The sequence below is a fragment of the Castor canadensis genome, chromosome 9, assembly GCF_047511655.1.
Source record: "Castor canadensis chromosome 9, mCasCan1.hap1v2, whole genome shotgun sequence".
Lineage (NCBI taxonomy): Eukaryota > Metazoa > Chordata > Mammalia > Rodentia > Castoridae > Castor > Castor canadensis.
In genome coordinates this window covers 122,064,240-122,082,234 of record NC_133394.1, presented here as the reverse complement: position 1 = coordinate 122,082,234, position 17,995 = coordinate 122,064,240, and the positions used below count along the sequence as shown (strand labels likewise).

At 40.9% G+C, this 17,995-nt stretch overlaps 1 protein-coding gene across 16 annotated transcripts in view; it reads right to left on the bottom strand.

Moving 5' to 3' along the window:
- Apbb2 (amyloid beta precursor protein binding family B member 2) overlaps positions 1–17,995 on the bottom strand; it is a 326,509-nt gene that overhangs the window by 143,369 nt on the left and 165,145 nt on the right. For 15 of the 16 annotated variants that reach the window (XM_074042381.1, XM_074042394.1, XM_074042378.1 and 12 more), the window contains one exon: positions 9,918–10,733. In XM_074042381.1, coding sequence (XP_073898482.1) covers positions 9,918–10,733 — 816 coding nt within the window. Of the gene's footprint in view, positions 1–177; positions 7,014–9,917; positions 10,734–17,995 lie in introns of those variants that run through there. The other variant, XM_074042395.1, reaches the window with a different exon arrangement.

The following is a 17,995-nucleotide window of genomic DNA, read 5'->3' as shown; positions in this document are numbered from 1 at the left end:
TTTAAGTGATAGTATGCAAAAAACGATGGATAATTTTGGTGACATCTCAACACAAAGGAAGACAGTGGCACAAACTATACTAGGAATTATTGTATTTCTCAGTGCCACATATTCCCAATAAGAATGTTCTTCATGATGCAGTAAAAATTGTTAATTTTATTAACTCTGAAGGCTTACGTGTGGGTCTTTTGACTAATGGTACACAGAAGTACGACTTCCTTCCGAGGAAAAGCACGTGACTGAATTAGCTGCTTTTCATGGATCAGCTCTTCCTTGTGAGAGAATGACAGATAAACCATGGTTATTCAAATTTGGGTACCCATCAGACATTTTCCTAAAAATGGACAAGGAGTGCCTGCTGCTTCAAGGAAAACAACTGACACTATTTGTTGCCAATGATAAAATGTGAGTCTCCACAGAACACTCAGAATTTTAGAAAACTTGTACCTGCCTCTGTGAGCTTGACAACTCCCCAGTAAGGAAAGATTTTCTGGTGAGAGAGATTCGCAAATGTAGAGTTTTCATATCATATAACCAAATGTGTCAAAAGATGCAAAATCGTTATAAATCACTAAACAAATATTTTCCAAATAATCAATGCATGATGTAAAATCATGTGTGGATAAACTTCCATTCAAAATGAATGACAGACCAATGGCTTTTCATATTATCAGAGCAGAAAAAATTTATTGTCACAATTTCAGATTCTACACTGTAACTAACCTTTAAGAAACAGTCACCAATTAGGAGTTCTGATGTGACCTTAACATAAAAGAATATCCACAATTACCTGAAAGACTATTAAAGTATCATTCTCTTTTCCACCTACGTATCTTTTACACCTACAAACGAGGGTGCCAAGAGTCCCTCACCTACTTCTACCAAAACGATTTATCAAAATATACTAAGAAACAGATAAAAGAACCCAGTTGCCTTCAATTAAGCCACACATTAGAGAAATTTCTAATTGTAGAAATAGAAATAGCAGAAGAAACAATTTTAAAAGGTTATACCATAAAGAAATGAAATGTTCCAGATAGATATGTTTAGCTTGATTTAAATATTACACTGTGCAGACATATATCAAAGGATCAGTGGCACCCCATACAACTTACATATATCAGCTAAAAAGTAAAAGCACAAAGGCTACTTTTCTCACCTAATTGTTGTTGACTTTGGAAGAAATAATTACTTTTCATAGAAATTATCCACATTGTTGATATTAATAGATGCCTTTTTTTAAAAATGATTAACTTAAAAATATTTCAGTTTTAGTCAGGCGCTGGTGACTCACTCCTGTCAACCCAGCCATATGGGAGGATAACGTCAGGAAGATTGTGGTTTCAGGCCAACCAGGGCAAAAAGTTCACCAGACTGCCATCTCACTGAAAAAAAGCTGGACATAGTGGCAAAAGTCTTTCATCCCAGTGATGATAGGAAGCTAAAAACAGGAGGACTGTGGTCCAGGCTGGCCTGGACAAAAAACACAATCCTGTCTCCAGAATAACTAGAGCAAAAGGCTGGGGGTATGGCTCACATGGTACAGCACCTAGCAAGCATGAAGCCCTGAGGTCAAACCCTAGTACTGCAAAAAAAATCTTACTTTTAATTTTTAAAACAATAAATATTGATTGATACAATTCACATAAAAAAATCTTTAGGGTTCTCAATCTTTTTTTTTTCCCCCAGTACTAGGGTTTGAACTCAAGGCCTGAACTTAAGTCATGGCTCCAGTCGTTTTTGCTTTAGTTATTTTTGAGATAGGGTTTTGATCCAGCTAGCCTTGAACTGGGATCCTCCTATCTCTACTTCCTGAGTAGCTGGAATTACAGGCATGTCATTTTTGAGAGAACAAAAGGTTACTCAAGACCCAAAAATCTGAGCACAGTACTTTAAAGCAATCTCTTCTTTTGCCCTCTTCCACCTTCTTTTTCCTGTGCGCCCATTATTCTTATGTGTCCTTAAACTCCTTTTCTGTCAGTTCTTTTCTCTCCTTGTGTCAGCATGAGTCCTCCAGGTCAAGCAATACATGCTTATCTGAACCTTCATGGTTCTTACCTATTCTACTCATTTAGAGCTTGGCATCACTACTTATCTTTTGAGGTAAGTATGCTTTTCCACACTATTTTCTAAACCCAGGCGTATTCCAGGTACTGTTTATTCTAGGTGCTAGAAAAAAACCAGGCTGGATCCTTTCTGTTACAGCTTATAGTCCAGTCTCACCACTCAAAGTGTGATTGGACCAGAAGTACCAGCAGCAAAGGTGAACTCGTTAAAAATTCATACAACCCGAAACTTTCAAACACTTTGAATATATAATTTCAGGCCCCAGGGAATCAGCATCTATGTTTCAACAAGATGCCTGAGATAAATGCCCACATGTCAGGTTGAGAAGCAGAGAATTTAGGTCTGTCCCTCACAAGGCCCCAAGTTTGACCCCTAGAGCAGGGAAAAAATGTGTGGGGGCGGGGTGTGGTGTAGGTAATTGGTAATTAGACTTACATTTCTGGAAACAAACTGGTAATATTAACAGTCAGCTTTAAGACACAAAACTCATGAGCCACCCACATCCTTGCTTTTGAAAAGCTAGTGTTTTCCCTCCTCTAACCAGAGTAACAGATGGAGAACTCTGAGAAGTCATCTAAAGATGTCTTTGGAAATTTCAAGCATGTTTTACTTAACAGTTCATGTCACACTTTACAATCTACCAGAAGGTATGGGATTGAGACCAGGACAACTATGACTAAAGGAAGCCCGTATTCAAGGGGGGGATGCTGCTACTATGCATTGCACGTGTATGCAGCTGTAACAGGAAGAGCAGCATCCACCCAGCTCTTTCTCCCACACTAGTTCTGCATGGATATGGTAGCTGCACATCGACAATTGGAGCAGACAGCTGCAAGCCCAATGTGGTGAACTGGAAAAGTCAGGACCCAGCTAAAAGAGACTTGTCGCTGGCATTTGGGCTGGGCACTGTGACATTTCTGGATTTCCAAGAGAATCAAGGGAACCATACTTTCATGAAAAAGTTCTTACTATCTAAACACTGGCATGTAATTCAGCATGTTCTAAAACATTATCTATGAAACAAAGCAGAGTTTTGGGTTGCCTTCCCTTATAAACTATGCTCAGTCCTTCAGGGAACAACAGAAGTGATTATGATGGGATGAGTGCCAGCAAAGTCAGGCAGTCTGTGAGTGTGCACAAGACAGCTGACATTCAAGATGGACCCAGAAAAAGCCCTGAGAGGCTGGAGTGCTGTGACAAGAAAAGGTGGGAGAAGCTGGGCTGTCTGTGGATTCTCCAGTGCTGCCTGTTTCCACTTTTAGCCTGAATGGGGGGGGGGGGGAGGTCGTACACTTTTCCTTTATATTCTCACACTCTAGTATGGCTGTTGTCCTGTGTGCAGACACTTGGCACCCTTCATATTGCCATACTCTCCTTTTTGGTATTTGGCAATGGAAGGCACACAAAACTAGCTTAAATAGTCACATGAGTATATTTTTGTCTAGAACTTTCCAAATATACTAATTTGAACAAAAGCATTTTCTTCCTTAGATTCATGGGGTGAGATAAATATTTTTATACATTTTACCTCCTGACAATAAAATCTAATTCTGAAGACATGTGATCAATGCCAGAACAGTGCACCTGGATTGTTTTGGAAGCATTTCACATCTGCCTTCATGAATTCCTCCTCACTTCATGGAACTCTCAGTTAAGAAGACACCACCGGAAGGCTAGTGAATCACTGAAAGTGCCTGAAAGATTAAAATTAGTACAGCAGGACAAACCAGCTAAAAACTGCACCTTTCTTATATTGTTGAATTTTAAGAAAAAAGCAGAGAAAATTAACTTATGGTTGAATTACTAAAAGCCATTTGAGATAAAATGAACATTTAGAAGAGGTTTCTAAAAGTGTGAGAACCACAAATTTATCCAAAGCTCTGATACTCCCGAGTGAGCTAAGCTAGCATAAGAAATGCTGGCAGTCCTTTTGACATAATTAGGTTTGTACCCTGGCTTTCACCCTTATCAACTCTTTAGCTTGCAAGAGCTGCACTCGGCTTGCCCCGGGACTGGAAGCCAATCAACTTAAGACATCAAAGGACTCGAACTCTACAGCAGCATGGATAAACCTGCAATTCCAGGCAAAATCTGAAGGTACCTGAAACCAAAAGGGCCCTCTGTCTTGGTACTGGCTGCTCTGACTTACAGACCTGTAGCCTCAGATACAAAGGATGTCTATGGCAAACTAAATTACTGGCCCCAATGCTTCATTCTTCCCTAGAGCCTAGAACGTAAACAAGAATGTCCATGTGCTCTAAACAAATCTTTCTTTCTCCCTCCCTTCTCCCTCTCTTCTTCCCTCCCTCCCTTCCTTTTTCTTTTGCAGTACTGGAGTTTGAACTCAGGGCATTGTGCTGTGGGGCAGGCACTCTACTACTTGAGTTATGACTTCAGCACTTTTTTGTTCTGGTTATTTTGGAGATGGGGGTCTTGCATTTTCCCAGAGGGCCCAGATCATGATCCCCATGCTTAGCTATCTGCCATCACCGGGATGGCAGGAGTGCGCCACAACTGTGCCAAGCTATCGATTGAGATGGAGTCTTGAGAACTGTCTGCCCAGGCTGGCCTTGAACCTTGATCCTCCCAATCTCAGCCTCCCAAGCAGCTAGGATTACGGGCATGAGCCACCAGTGCCTGGCTGACTTTTTCTACTTCTGTAAGTGTGCTGATGTAGTAAACATCAGAAAGCATGAGCAACGATTATGACCCAGCTCCATCCATCCAACCAGCAAGCATCTGACATTCATGGGGCCTCTCGGATGTGCCACTATGGCATTAAGAGATTCACATACACATGCAGCTAAGGCTTTTATGAAGCTCTAATTCTAAATGGAAACTTAAGTCAGGCAGCAAACATCTCATCACACACATGGAAGCATTTCTTTGGGGTACAGAGAAAGGACCTGCTATAACTCAGAGGGTCTAGAAAAGTTTCACACAGGACTGGCATTTAATCTAAATTTTTATTCCTTACAGGCATGGAAAGATCCTCTAACATGTAACTTTCCATTTTCTGAATTCTCAAGATAACCGCACACATCGGTTGAACAGGATGAAGTCTGATGTATTCAGTATTTGGAGCCATATGCCAAAGTCTCAAGATTGTGGTACAATGAAAAAACATTGAACATTATGTCCAAAGACCTGGGTTCAAGTGCCACCACAGTTACTAAATGTGACAAAGTATCTAGAATAGACTCTGACACATAATAGGCCCTAGAGGTTCAATGTGTCTTTCCTAATAATTCTGGTTATTCAGCCCCACCTATTATGAGAAAATGTGATCAGTTAAGTTATGAAATATATAGCCAATACCAAAATCAGACGTTAAGATATAACATCAAATGACCTGGTCAACACATCAGGGCTGTCTGGGATACATAGATTACCTCCATTTTTATTCAGTTATGACTTATTACCAAGCTCATCCAGGTATTGCCAATACAAAGATGAAGATAAACCCATTCTTGTCCTTATGGTTCAGAAATTCTTAATTAAGTTATGAGCTTGGGTGGCTCAAGTGGTAGAGCACTTGCCTAAATATGTGAGGCCCTGGGTTCAGTCCCCAATAGTACAATCAATCAATAATTAAATAAAACCAGAGTTAAAAAATAGCCAATTCAAAATTAAAAGTAAACTTTTATACCACACCACTGTACTGGTAATGATCATTACTAATAAAAATCATGAATATTTAAAATAAAAAGTCACAATATTGATCAGTCCTTATGATATGCCAGATAGATCTTCAAAGATGTTCTCGATTCATACACAACAACAAGTCTATGTCAAAACACTACGACCACTCCCATTTCAGAGATGAGAGGCTATAGGAACTGCCTTTAGGTGGCAGAGCTGGGATTTGAACTTAGGAAATTGTCTGTAGAGTCCCTTTCTGTAGAAAGCAAAGGAGTGTTAGGTCCGTTATTGCACCATCTGGATTGGTTTTATTGTGCATACTCTTGCCTTTGTACATACACTTTAGCAGTGAGCCTAATTTTGAAATGGCTATTATGTAAGATGCATTTTAATCTGGGGTAAAGCTCAGTGTTAGAGCACTTACCTATACCATGCACAAAGCCCTGGGTTCAATGCCCAGTGTGTGTGGTGTGTTGTGGTATGGTATGGTGTGGTGTGGTGTGGTGTGTATGTGGGGGGATTCATCTAGTATCATACTCTGTGTCTCCAATTTTGTGAAGCCCAAATAAACTACATATTCATACCATGGAAGCCTGTACTCTTCAAAATGATGCATCTTTGCAAAGGTGTCATGAAGAAAACATAAACAGAGAGACTACAGAGAGTCTGACGAGCATGTATTTATCTGAGTCACTGTCACTGTGCTTACCTCAGGCCAATGAAAGAACTGTACCACTAACAAAATCCCAACTACACACAAAGTTCTCATTTAGACTATGAAAACGATGCAAACATTTGGTTTAGACCCAGGGTCCAGGCACTCTCCCTTTCCCAATGCCTGTGAAAACATCATCACATTGGCAATGCTTTTCTTCTAAGAGCCTCTGGTTTTCTCAAAGGACACACTACACAGGAGAAAAGAGCAGGGCCAGACTACACACATCACAGACTAGACAAAAAGTCACTGAAAAGCTGGAGAGGCCAATTTAGAAAGAAAAGGAAATAGAAAGTATCTCTGGGCTAGGTGACGCATTTTACTTTATAAATAGCATGCTACTTCAGAAAGGAAGCCCCTAAGGTACACCTAAGTCTATTCTGTTTTTCTGGGCTCCCCAAAGTTAAACCTACACAACTGTGTCATTATTTAGTATTAAAACACACACCACTGTGATGCATATGTACTTAACACAAAGCAAGTAAATATGGCACATGTGTACTTTTTATATATGTACTATGGCACTATCTTAAAAACAGTTACTCTTATTTTTTTCCTTTTAGCAGCTAGTATACATATTTATTAAGACATTTATAAAAATATACTACATAAAACATACAGCAAATACTAATTTTGCTATTATAAGAAAACACATGTGTTTCAATTTAAACTGTGATGATTTAAGCACTAAAGGTACATTTCACTGAAAAAGATGAAGTCAAAAGAAAGAGTGATACTGTAAAATCACTATTTCTCTTACTAATTGAAATATAGTTTATGACCTGAAACCAGAGTATGACGATGAGGTGAAGAGGTTTCATTTCAGGAGGGTTTGTAACAGGCTTCCAAAAGAGGAGTCCCAAAATCACTGGTGTTACTATTTTGAGACATCACGGTATGATGAATGAAATAGGTACTGAGATCCCAAAGGATTCTGAAGGAAATCCTTTCTGAAGGAAAGCACAAGTTGGGCTTCTACTATGCTTTTTTTCAGTGTACTGTTGTGTATGCTAAACACGCACCCTACCCCTGAGCTATGATACCAGCCCCCATACAAAACCATATTCTTAAGCAGAAAAAGCAAAGCTTTACGAAAGTCTAATTTGAGGGATCTTCCTCTTGTTTTAACCTCTTTGTTAGGGGAATTTAAAACATATAACATAAAGCAGAATAGAAAAATGAACCTCTATTCCCACAACCCAGTTTTAACAATTAGTAGCTAAGGAGTGACTCTGGTTTATCTTCTTTATCCTGTGCCCGAAATACTTTATCGAAAATCCCATGTGCAATGATTACTTATGTTAATGTAGCCAGTCATCCCTTGATATGCATAGAGCGACTGGTTCCATAACCCCCCAGATACCAAAATCTGAAGGCGCTCAAGTCCCTTACATACAGTGGCAGAACATTTGCAGAGAGCCTGTATAGAGCTTCCTGTATACTTGAAATCATTACTTGATTACTTCTAATACCTAATACAGTACTGATGATATGTAAGTAGTTATTATGCTGTGTAGTTTAGAGAATAATGACAAAAGGCTGTACATACTCAGTACAAAGCTGTAATTTTCCCCCCCATGGTACTGGGATATGAACTCAGGGACTCACATTTGCTAGGCAGGTACTGTACTACGTGAGCTATGCCTCCAGTCCTAAAATTTTAAGTTTCTTATAAAGTAGGTACATGCCTGAGATGTTTTTTGGAAGGAAATTCTCTGTCCCCAAAAAAGTAGCAGTTACAGAAATGGGGCTAAATGGGATAGAGGGTCTTCACTATTCATTTAATACCCTGGTCCAATTAATTTAAAATTTAACTACAGTGGAATGTGTCATGCCTGGATGAGCAGCAGGTAGGCTGTGGTGACTACAGGAAGACAGAGGCAGACATGCTTGGTAGATGGCTCTGAAAACAGAAGGTGGAGCTTGGCTGGAAGATGCTCAAGGAATGGCTTATGTGGATTCAAACACTAGGAGGTGACAGTATCCACCAGGTACAGGGTAAGAATTCTCTGAATGGGTAAGAAATAACAGAGTTGTGGGCTCAGTGACATTATAAACATAATTGTGATTCCGATGACGTCCAGGGCCAGACGCTGAAGAGATGAAATGGACTCATTTCAATCTCCTATCGCCATATCTGCCTGCAGTACACAGATGAAATCTACCGCGGAAACCACCAGGGCTTAAAGGACACTTCAAAAACACTTCTTTTTTTAAACAAGTTAATGTTTTTACACACCCCTTATCTTTCCCTTATCTTTATTCTTTGTGACCTACCTGCCTTAAAGGTTAGAAAAAAGTCACTTCCTTCCCCAGTGTTCTACCTGTTCTATTTGTTATATCTGACTTCCTTAAACACAAACCTGAGCCTCGCTAGAGGCAGTTGCTGGGTGACCCGTGTGAATGCTGTTTACACTGAATTCATACACAATAAAGTTCTCCAGATCATTCAATCTTCTGATCAGTACACTGGAGACTATGAGAAAATGAGATGAAAAATAGCAGACTTTCGGGTCTATTTTCATTTCTGTCACAAAGTAACACCTCTGACAAATAAAGATGCTGCAAAAAGTCAGGCATGGTAGTGCACACTTACAATCCCAGCACACAGAAGGCAGAGGCAGGAAGATCACAAGTTGGAGGCCAGTCTGGACTGTGGAGTGGTTTCCAGACCAGCCTGAGCTACACAGTGAGACCTGATCTCAAAACAGAACAAAACAAAAAAGTCGCAAGTATGGACAAAAGTACTGAAAAACCAATCTCAATTTGATTAGTCAAACTTCCAACTGGGCGCCAGTGGCTCACACCTGTCATCCTAGCTACTTGGGAGGCCGAGATCAGACTGATCAAGGTTTGAGGCCAGCCCGGGAAAATAGTTGGTGAGACCCCATCTCCAAAATAACCAAAGCAAAATGGACTGGAGTTACAGTTCAAGAGGTAAAGTGTCTGCTTTGCAAGCTCAAAGCCCTAAGTTCAAACCCCAGTCTCATCAAAAAAAAAAAAAAAAAAAAAAATCCTAAACTTTTAAATACATTTTATAAGAAATATCATTCTTACTTTCAGATATCACTTGAACAGGCTAATCAAATATTCTCCAGTGAAGATCAAAAGGGAAATAAATCCTTAACAATCTGTCTCCTAATGTTTTTAAACTTTTAAGTCTTCATTAGCTTGAGCTTAAATAAATTCTGAGGATTTTTAAATAGCTGGTTCTCTTATAAAACTGTATTTCTTTTATTATTTAACTGAACATCAAGGACTGTTTCTTTCGCAAAAATGTTTACCAGGATTAACAACTTATGTATGATCCAAATGAAACCACCACAAGGTGTGGTTGAATAGTCTACAGATCTTTTCCATACGATTTGCCCCATTTTACCAGAAGAACCTCACATTTGAAATTGACATTTTTGATCGGTCTACAGACTGATTCCATCAATGGCTGAAAACACCAAAAGGAAGTGCCACCTGAGGCTGGCCTTCCCAGGGGTACCTGTTTCATCTGGGGAGCAGGGGGAGGCACTGTCTTGGGACAAGGTCGTCCAGCTTGACTCCTCGTCGCTCGGGGCCAGGTTCTGGATTCGGTGAAGGGCACAGTCGGTTTTGGCCCCTGTTTTGGGATGATCCTTCTTGGTCTCTGGGCTGGATGACACTGTGGCCACTTGGCCATCCTCTGGGCTGGACTGGGGTTTGTTTGGTTTCTGCAGCAGCAAGTCACTATTCCCAATGATGGTGGGGGCCTGGTCCTGGCCTGGCTGGGCCTTGTCTTCCCCAACCCCATGGCAGCTGGCCAGGTTCTGCTCCAGGTCTCTGGCTGAGGTCTCAAGGTCTGCATAGTAACTGAGGAAGCTTTTAGTTCTCCTGGGCTGGGAAGGCAAAATCTCACAGCCCGATGGCTCCTCTGGGTGGGGCTCTTTCCCCTCCAACTTCTCAGAAGTTATGTTGATGACGGCAGCAGGGCTGATGTTCTTGTTGGGATCCTGCTGACCCTGCTCTGCGGCCTTCCGGAGCTGGTTCTCCCCATTTTTCACCAGCTTGATGTTGGCTGAGCCACTTCCCAGCAGGGGCTGTGCAGCAGGATCTGAGAGGCCCATCGCCGCCTGGATGTTAGTTAGTGCATATTTCTTCCTGCATTTGGGGGGCGTGCTGTTCTTGACATCTGCGTGTTTTATTTCAGCATTCAATAGTTCATTATGGGAGGAACGGAGGTTAAGGGTGTTTGGTGGTGTGGCTGGGCTGTTCCGATTTGCGACGTCTGTGGTTCCGCTGCTGGCCATAAACACTGCCGAGGTATCAACACCTGAGTCAGCTGGAAAGAAAGAAAACGGGTCGTTAGATGTCTGCCATGATGAAAGAGTTTATCATACAGTGTGAGCAAGCATTTCTGTACAGAAAATCGAAAGAATAAATGTTCCCGTGGCATGATGCATTCATGTAGAATGGGCCACTTTCCCCTTACTTCATAATTTGTTCATTTATTAAGCAGGAACAAATAAGGTTTAATGTGATATCTGAAAGCTAATTTACACAAAAGTTCAGAAGCCTGAAAGTCTAAGTTTTACTTAGAATTAAAAAAAAAAGTCTCTGAATTCATTTAAAAGCACTTTCTCCAGGCGGCTGTCTTCATTTTTCACAACCTTGAAAATCATTCCCTCCAAATATTTACACCTTGTTTTGATTCTATAGCTCCTTCTGGCAACAAAAACAACGAAATTGCTCAAAATTCCTCTGGGGCTCCAGCTCTCTTAATTAACCCAAAAAGTCATTGCTCAATGATGTTACAGCCAAGGTAAGTTTTTCCTCAACTATGTTTGGGAAATTGTGTTCTGAATGCCTAGAAAACAAAACATCTATTAGAGTTTGCTAATGTCTTTGCGAACTTTTTTGAGTTGGACTTACTGTTTAGATTCAACAGAAATTTTGAAGAAATGGCTTAATTTCTCATGAACACACATGAGCAAAACTCTAACAATGAATGCAGCATGAGGCTTGGGCTCCAGACAACTTGGGAGTGCCTCAGAGTCTGAATACATTCCACTGAATTAAAGTCCAGACTTAGCTGCTCTCAGTCCCCATGTGTCCCTGCAGGACTCTGAGGAAACTCTCTTGACGGTCACAATACTGTTTAAACCACCAGCAATTTAGTCCCTATGTCTCTGACTAGGAAGAAAGAAAGGTTTCTCAGGCTAGAAGGGAATAAAATGAACCAGCAAGAATTCCTATGGTTTCAGATTTCTCAGTCTATGAGCAAAGACTTCTTTCTAGAGACTGATGATCTCCACCTAAGCAGCACAGGAAGCTAGCACAACACCTGACATTCCTGAAATTGTATCCTGACAACTCCCTCTTCCTGCCCCAGGCATAACAGGGATTCTCACAGAAGAGGGCAAGAATTCCCCCTGCAGGCTTGGGGTATCTCTGTATCATCAAATACACAGGCCAGGCAATGTTAACAAAGAGTCACTCACTCATTACAGAATCCTTGTGTTCCAGGTAGCTACGCAATGTCCATGTTTGTGACAAAATGTCCATGTGGCCCATAAGATAGTTAAGGGCTATAACTCAAACTGGCTAGTCAGACTTTGGGTCCCATTCTTTGAAGCTGTAACTTATGAGGATCCCTGCTTACCCAGTACTCCACCTCAGCTCTTGGGTTTCATTTTACAGGAATAGAGAATTTAGTGTGAGTATTGTTTGTAAACACTCTCAAAATTGAAATTTTAAAAATTATTTTTATGACTGGTTACTACTACCATTTTATGGAAAACAAATTTCAATTTATAATTTAACCTCATGCAGGAGTACCATTTGATATGAACAGACCCTCCCTTGAAACCACATGAAGTTTTCTGTGAGACACATATCCAGAGTATAGATACACACAGAAAATTATTTTTACACTCTTGGTTATTTAGAGTGACATAAGAAAGAGGAAACCTGCTAGCTTCCTAAAAGGCATGACAAAAATTTTGTATAAGGCTGTTTTCTGATGTTCACTATTGTGTTATAGCAACCTTATTATGGAGAAATTTTTATTTACTTTATTTATAACCATAAACATTTTCAGAAGGGATATCACCAAAATTTCTAGGTGATTTTAACATTAAGTACCTTTTATACCCTGGATGTGACATAGCCCCAATCTCACAAGCCTTTTGGATTCCATAGGCAAGGGTCTCAGAGCCTTGCAACTGTTCTACTTGCTAAAATCATGGTCGGGTAGGACCATCCAACACAAACTGCATGTGGAAATACAGCTCTGTAGATGCTGTTTTTACATATCAACAGTTTCAGATTTGATATGTACAACTGAGTATGTCTTCGATAATGGCAAAATAAAAGGTTTATTCCTAGGGCTAAAGGCAGCAAAACTAATCCCATGAAGTGTACAGTTGCCTCCAGGGGTGAATATATCAGCTAGGAAGTTATTTAGACTCAAAAGGGTCATGAAGTAGCTTGATGCTGGCAAAAATGCAAGGCTGCAGGAAGAAGGAAATCCCAAAAGTGGGTGGTAATACTGTAAGGGTTCAAGACACAGAATCCAGGGTGAGATAGACAAAGGCTAAAGCCCTGTTCTGATTACTTGCTAGTTGAGTAATCTAGGACACCTGACTTCTGTTTCCTTTTCTGAATAATAGGTCCTGATTGATGTGAGGACTGAAATGAGAAATGCTGTAGAGAGCTTAGCATAATAGGTAACAGTAAATCTGAGCTCCTCTCACTTTTATGTAAAGTGACAGGGAATAGGGGTACCTGCCAAGATCCCCAAGTTAAACACCACCCTATTGGGTCTGAGTGATAGAAATGGTCTGGTTGCAGAGACAGAAATAGAAAGCAGACTAACAAGAAGGGACAAAGCTGGGTCTAGGAAGGTTTCATTATGGCCAAAAAAATGTTCCTAATATTTAAGAGGGAGGAAGCCTTCTAATATTAAGACCAAACTCTAACTCAACAGAGAAGTTAACTCAAACTGTCCAACTGCGCTGTAAAATGGAGATAATAGTAGCTACACCTCATTGAGCTCTGCTCAGGACTAAAAGATGACTGTCAAACATTTCACCTAATGGCTGGCATACTGTCAGAGCTCAAAGCATCATAGCGAGTATTATTATATTACAGCTTCCTTCATCCCTGAACATTTTTATTTCTGCTGAAGATGAACACACAAAGCCACAGAAACAGCCAGGGAGGTGGGCGGCAGATAAGGGGAGTAAGAGTGTCTGAAGGGAAGAGAGGATGGACTATCACCTGGAGAGTTTGCACGAATCAAGACATGAAGAGAAAGGCAGCAATGATAAGCGGGAAGGGACCTCTGGAGAATGATCTCTGCTTATGGGAAGGAACTTTTGTTTTTTAACAATGAGAGTCTTAGTCATGTTTTATTGTTTAGAGGCTAAAAAAGCAGACAGCAGTGTGTGTGGGGGGAGTGGCAACTCAAAGGAGGGCCTGACTAATAAGGTAGAATTCCAGGCAATGAGAGAAGAGGAGGGAACAGCAGAAGATGGGGAGCTGTCAGCTTTGCCCAAGATACGGGGTGCATCATAATGTGAGAAGCAAGGAAAGGAGTAGAATAGGGACAGACACATGTCACGTCACACAAAAGTGAGGAAAAGTGAAGTCAAACACTTCCTCTGGAGGAAGCAGGTTGGGGGTGGTCTAGCAGGGTACATGAGGTGAGGACAACATTTAATCATAGAGTGAGATGTGACTAAGGTGTCATGAGTGCTGGTGTGCATGGATGAAGATGCACTCTGGGATCTGGCCTGGAGCAAGTAGGGAAGGAGGGAATAAATCACAGGAGGGTGAAGAGCTTGGAAAGAAAATAGTGAGGAGATCAGAGGTCTCAGACAGGCTGAGGCACAGATAGGAAAGGAAGAAAGAGCTATTCTTGACCCTAGGCTCCACCTTCAGAGACGCTCCCAAACATTCTGATTCAGTTACTAGACTGGGCCTAGTCAGGGCATTAAAAAGTTCTCTGTGTGGTTCCAATGTGGCCAAGGCTGAGAACCACTAGCGTATAGTGAGAGATATGGAGGAATCACTACATCTGAGTTAGCGAGCTCAGAGTCTAGGGGATACTCGGATTGCACACATCTTCTTCCCTACTTCCACATTGTCGGCAGCCTTCCCTTTCTCTACAAAATCTTCTCTCTAAGATTCAAGGTAGACAGCTCCACTTCAGGAATCCTTCTCTTACCTCTTAGGTAGACTTCAGGTTCCCTACTCTACATTCCCCACACCTTTATAATCTCTAGCACTCATTCTGTTTCACCTTTATTCTTAACTTGCTTGAGTTTCCCACTAGGCTGAGACCTCCACCAACCAGCACAGCAGTCTTGCACAAAGTAGGCACTCAGTAAGTTATGTGTGTGGGAGGAGGTGCTAAAGAACACGAAGACAACACGTGTTTCACTAACATCTCAAGACATAGTTACATAAATGTCTAGGTAAAATTATTTAGTTTCTTATTAAAGGCTTGAGACTACCATAACTGCTGAAACAGTCTGTCTACAGAAAATTCATTTTCCCTTCCTTAGAAAAGCTAACTAGCGATATCCTAGCTACTCAGAGGGTGGAGAGATGAAGTAGGAGGATCACCAACCTAGGCACAAGACCCTATGTGAAAAACAAACTTAAAAAGCAAAAGGATTAGGGTTGTGGCTCAAGTGGTGGGGCACCTAACCTGTCACTGAGTTCAATCCCCAAAATGGGAAAAAAAGAAAAAAAAAAAAACCCTTTAATGTCTAGACCAATTTGTCTTGCTCCTAAGTCTTAGCCCAGGGAAATTCCTACTCCATTCTACCATGATTCCATAGAAAAGAAAAGATATTTAGAGACATAGGTAGGAATGTATTTTGTGACCCAGAGCACACTTCTTGGTCAAACACAGCTGCTCACTGGCGGGCCATCCTATTGGGTCAAACTTCTCCATGTTTCAATCTGTGTAGCACGGAGGGCTTTGGTGCACATGTACACCTGTTCTGGACATTCCTGTGGCCCCATCATCTAATTCTGGTCCTTCCTCTACTACTTGCCTTCATTATATCTAGCATCTGCATCATTAGAAACAATGAACAGAAGAGAATTAAGTAGAACGAGAAATAGCAACATAATACTATAACAAATTTTAGAGGAAAAACAAATATTTCTATAAAAATGAAAGAATGACTCTCTTCCTCTCTTATCCTAGGATCCTGCATTCATTTTGACTTCTCTAGTTTCCATGTAGGATATTTTAGCCTCCTCTCCCCAGTACTGAAGCTATAGTGAGGCTCTAATCAAAAGTCGGTACATTTGAGCCACTTCTACTTTTCTTTGCCTCACATGATTTTGCTGTACAGTCTAGACTCAAGAACATGTAGTCTACTACTCTGTAGTGGGGGATGGGGAGAGTGAAACCTACTTAAACATGGCTGGACTCTGAGAAGTCACAGTATTCCCTTCTCCCAGATTCCCAAGCTGGACACTTGCCCTAGCCCTTCACAAGTATCTTACCAGAGTCTGTCAGTTGTACTGGAAGAGATTTCTCTAATTATTCAAGTTCTTCCTTCCCACATCCTCCATGCCTGCTTTCAGGCCCTCAGCCCTTATTCTAGGTTTCCTTGTGGATATCATTAGCATAAACTCTCTCCACCTCCATCTACCCTGCACATTTTACCCTATTGGCTGGATATTCCAAAATCTGAAAAGTTTTCAGTGCCTACATGATACCACAAGTGGAAAGTTCCAGACCTGGCCCCATGGGACTGGTTGCAGTCAAAATGTAGGTATGCTAAAAATATCATTTCAATTATCATTAGGTACAAAAAAATGCATATATTGTATATGAAACATAAGTGAACTTTGTGCTTAGACTTAAGTCCCATCCCCAATTAATCTCATCATGCAATAATTATGTAATAATAGATATTGTTATAGTATGTAAATATCCCCAAATCTGAAATACTTCTAATCCTAAGCATTTCAAATAAGGATCTTCAACCTACATACAGAGGCACAGTGTGCGCATGCACACACACGTGCACATACACACACACGCACACACACTTCACATTTCAAGGAACAGCCAGGTCATTTCTAGTGTCTGCATGAGTTTACATTTCTACCAGCAGTATATGAAGGTTCCAATTTCTCCACATCTGTGTGGAGAGATTTGTTATTGTCTCTTTCTATTATAACCATTCCAGTGGGTATAAAATTGTATCTCACTGTGGTTTTGGTTTGCATTTCCTCTGTGTGTGTGTACATTTTGAGACATGGTCTCACTATGGAGCCTAGGCTGGCTCTGAACCCACAATCCTCCTGCCTCAGCCTCCCAAGTGCTGGGATTATGGGTGTGTATCCCCACACCCAGCTTTTCCTTTCTTTTTATATTCCCAGAATTTCTAGTTTGTTTTATAAAATCTTGTATATACACTAATCCATTCACGTATTAATTCATTAAATGTTTATTAAGAATCTACTATACACCAGGCTCAGGCTTTAAGGCCAGGAATACAACTGTAAACATAACTGTCACATTGGTGAGGAGTAAGCAAAATGCCAGTGCCCATGAGGGTGGTCTTTAGTCCTCAAGTGGTTCTCCTCCAGGATGCCCCACCCCCCTCACTTCCTATCACCTCCACATCTATTCATCCCACTGTTTTGAGTGTGACTTATAAAGAACCAATATACACTTAAGCAGATCAACTCCTATCCCAGAGGTAGGTGTAAGTTCAGATTTAAGAGTGTGACAAAAACAAGAATGACTGCTGTCATCACTCTTCTGCATGCCCAACAGAGAGCCATCTATTATTGATTCTTATATATTCTCTCCTTTCCTGTTAACAACTCAACAATTTTTCTTGGGGAACAGTCCTTCTCCTATACCCTTCAATCATTCAACAGATTTTTTTTTTTTTTTTGCACAGCTTCTGAGTGCTGAGAATAGAGCGGTGAACGAGACTGACAAAGTAAATCTGTTCACATGAAGCTCACATTCTAGGGATTTGGGCATGTGTTGCAGTGGAGATGACTGTCCCCTTAAGAGTAGAAAGTCCCCATGGTTCTAGTGGCTGCTTAAAGGAACGCATGTGACCTACACAGAGTCAGTCATGAGACTTCTGGCTATGGTAAGACAGGCGCTCTCTTCTTTCTCTTTGTTCAACCAGATTTAAGCCTAGAGTTTCAAGGGGTCAATGTGAATGGACAACCTACCTAAGCAAAATCTAACAAATAAGAAAGCAGAACCAAGAGACAGAGAGAAAGTGAACGTCTTAAAGGCGTTGTTTAAGTAGCCCTAGACTTCTCAGGCTAACGGACTGATTTATTTATTTATCTTGCCTAAGTCACTTTGAGCTGTGTTTTCTCTTTTTGCAACTGTAAGAGCCCTAGTTAATACACTGAGCATTTTTTTTATGAAGCTTAAACAAAATGAGGTAAGCCAGGATCACTTTAACTTCAATAAACAGAGCTCTTCTCAAACCCAGTTACCAGGGCCCAAGCACAGCCCCTCCCCTGACTCAGAACTCATCCAGCAGGAACCTGTAATAGATCCTGCAGTGAAACTTGGCTTTATCCTCCTCTTTGGCT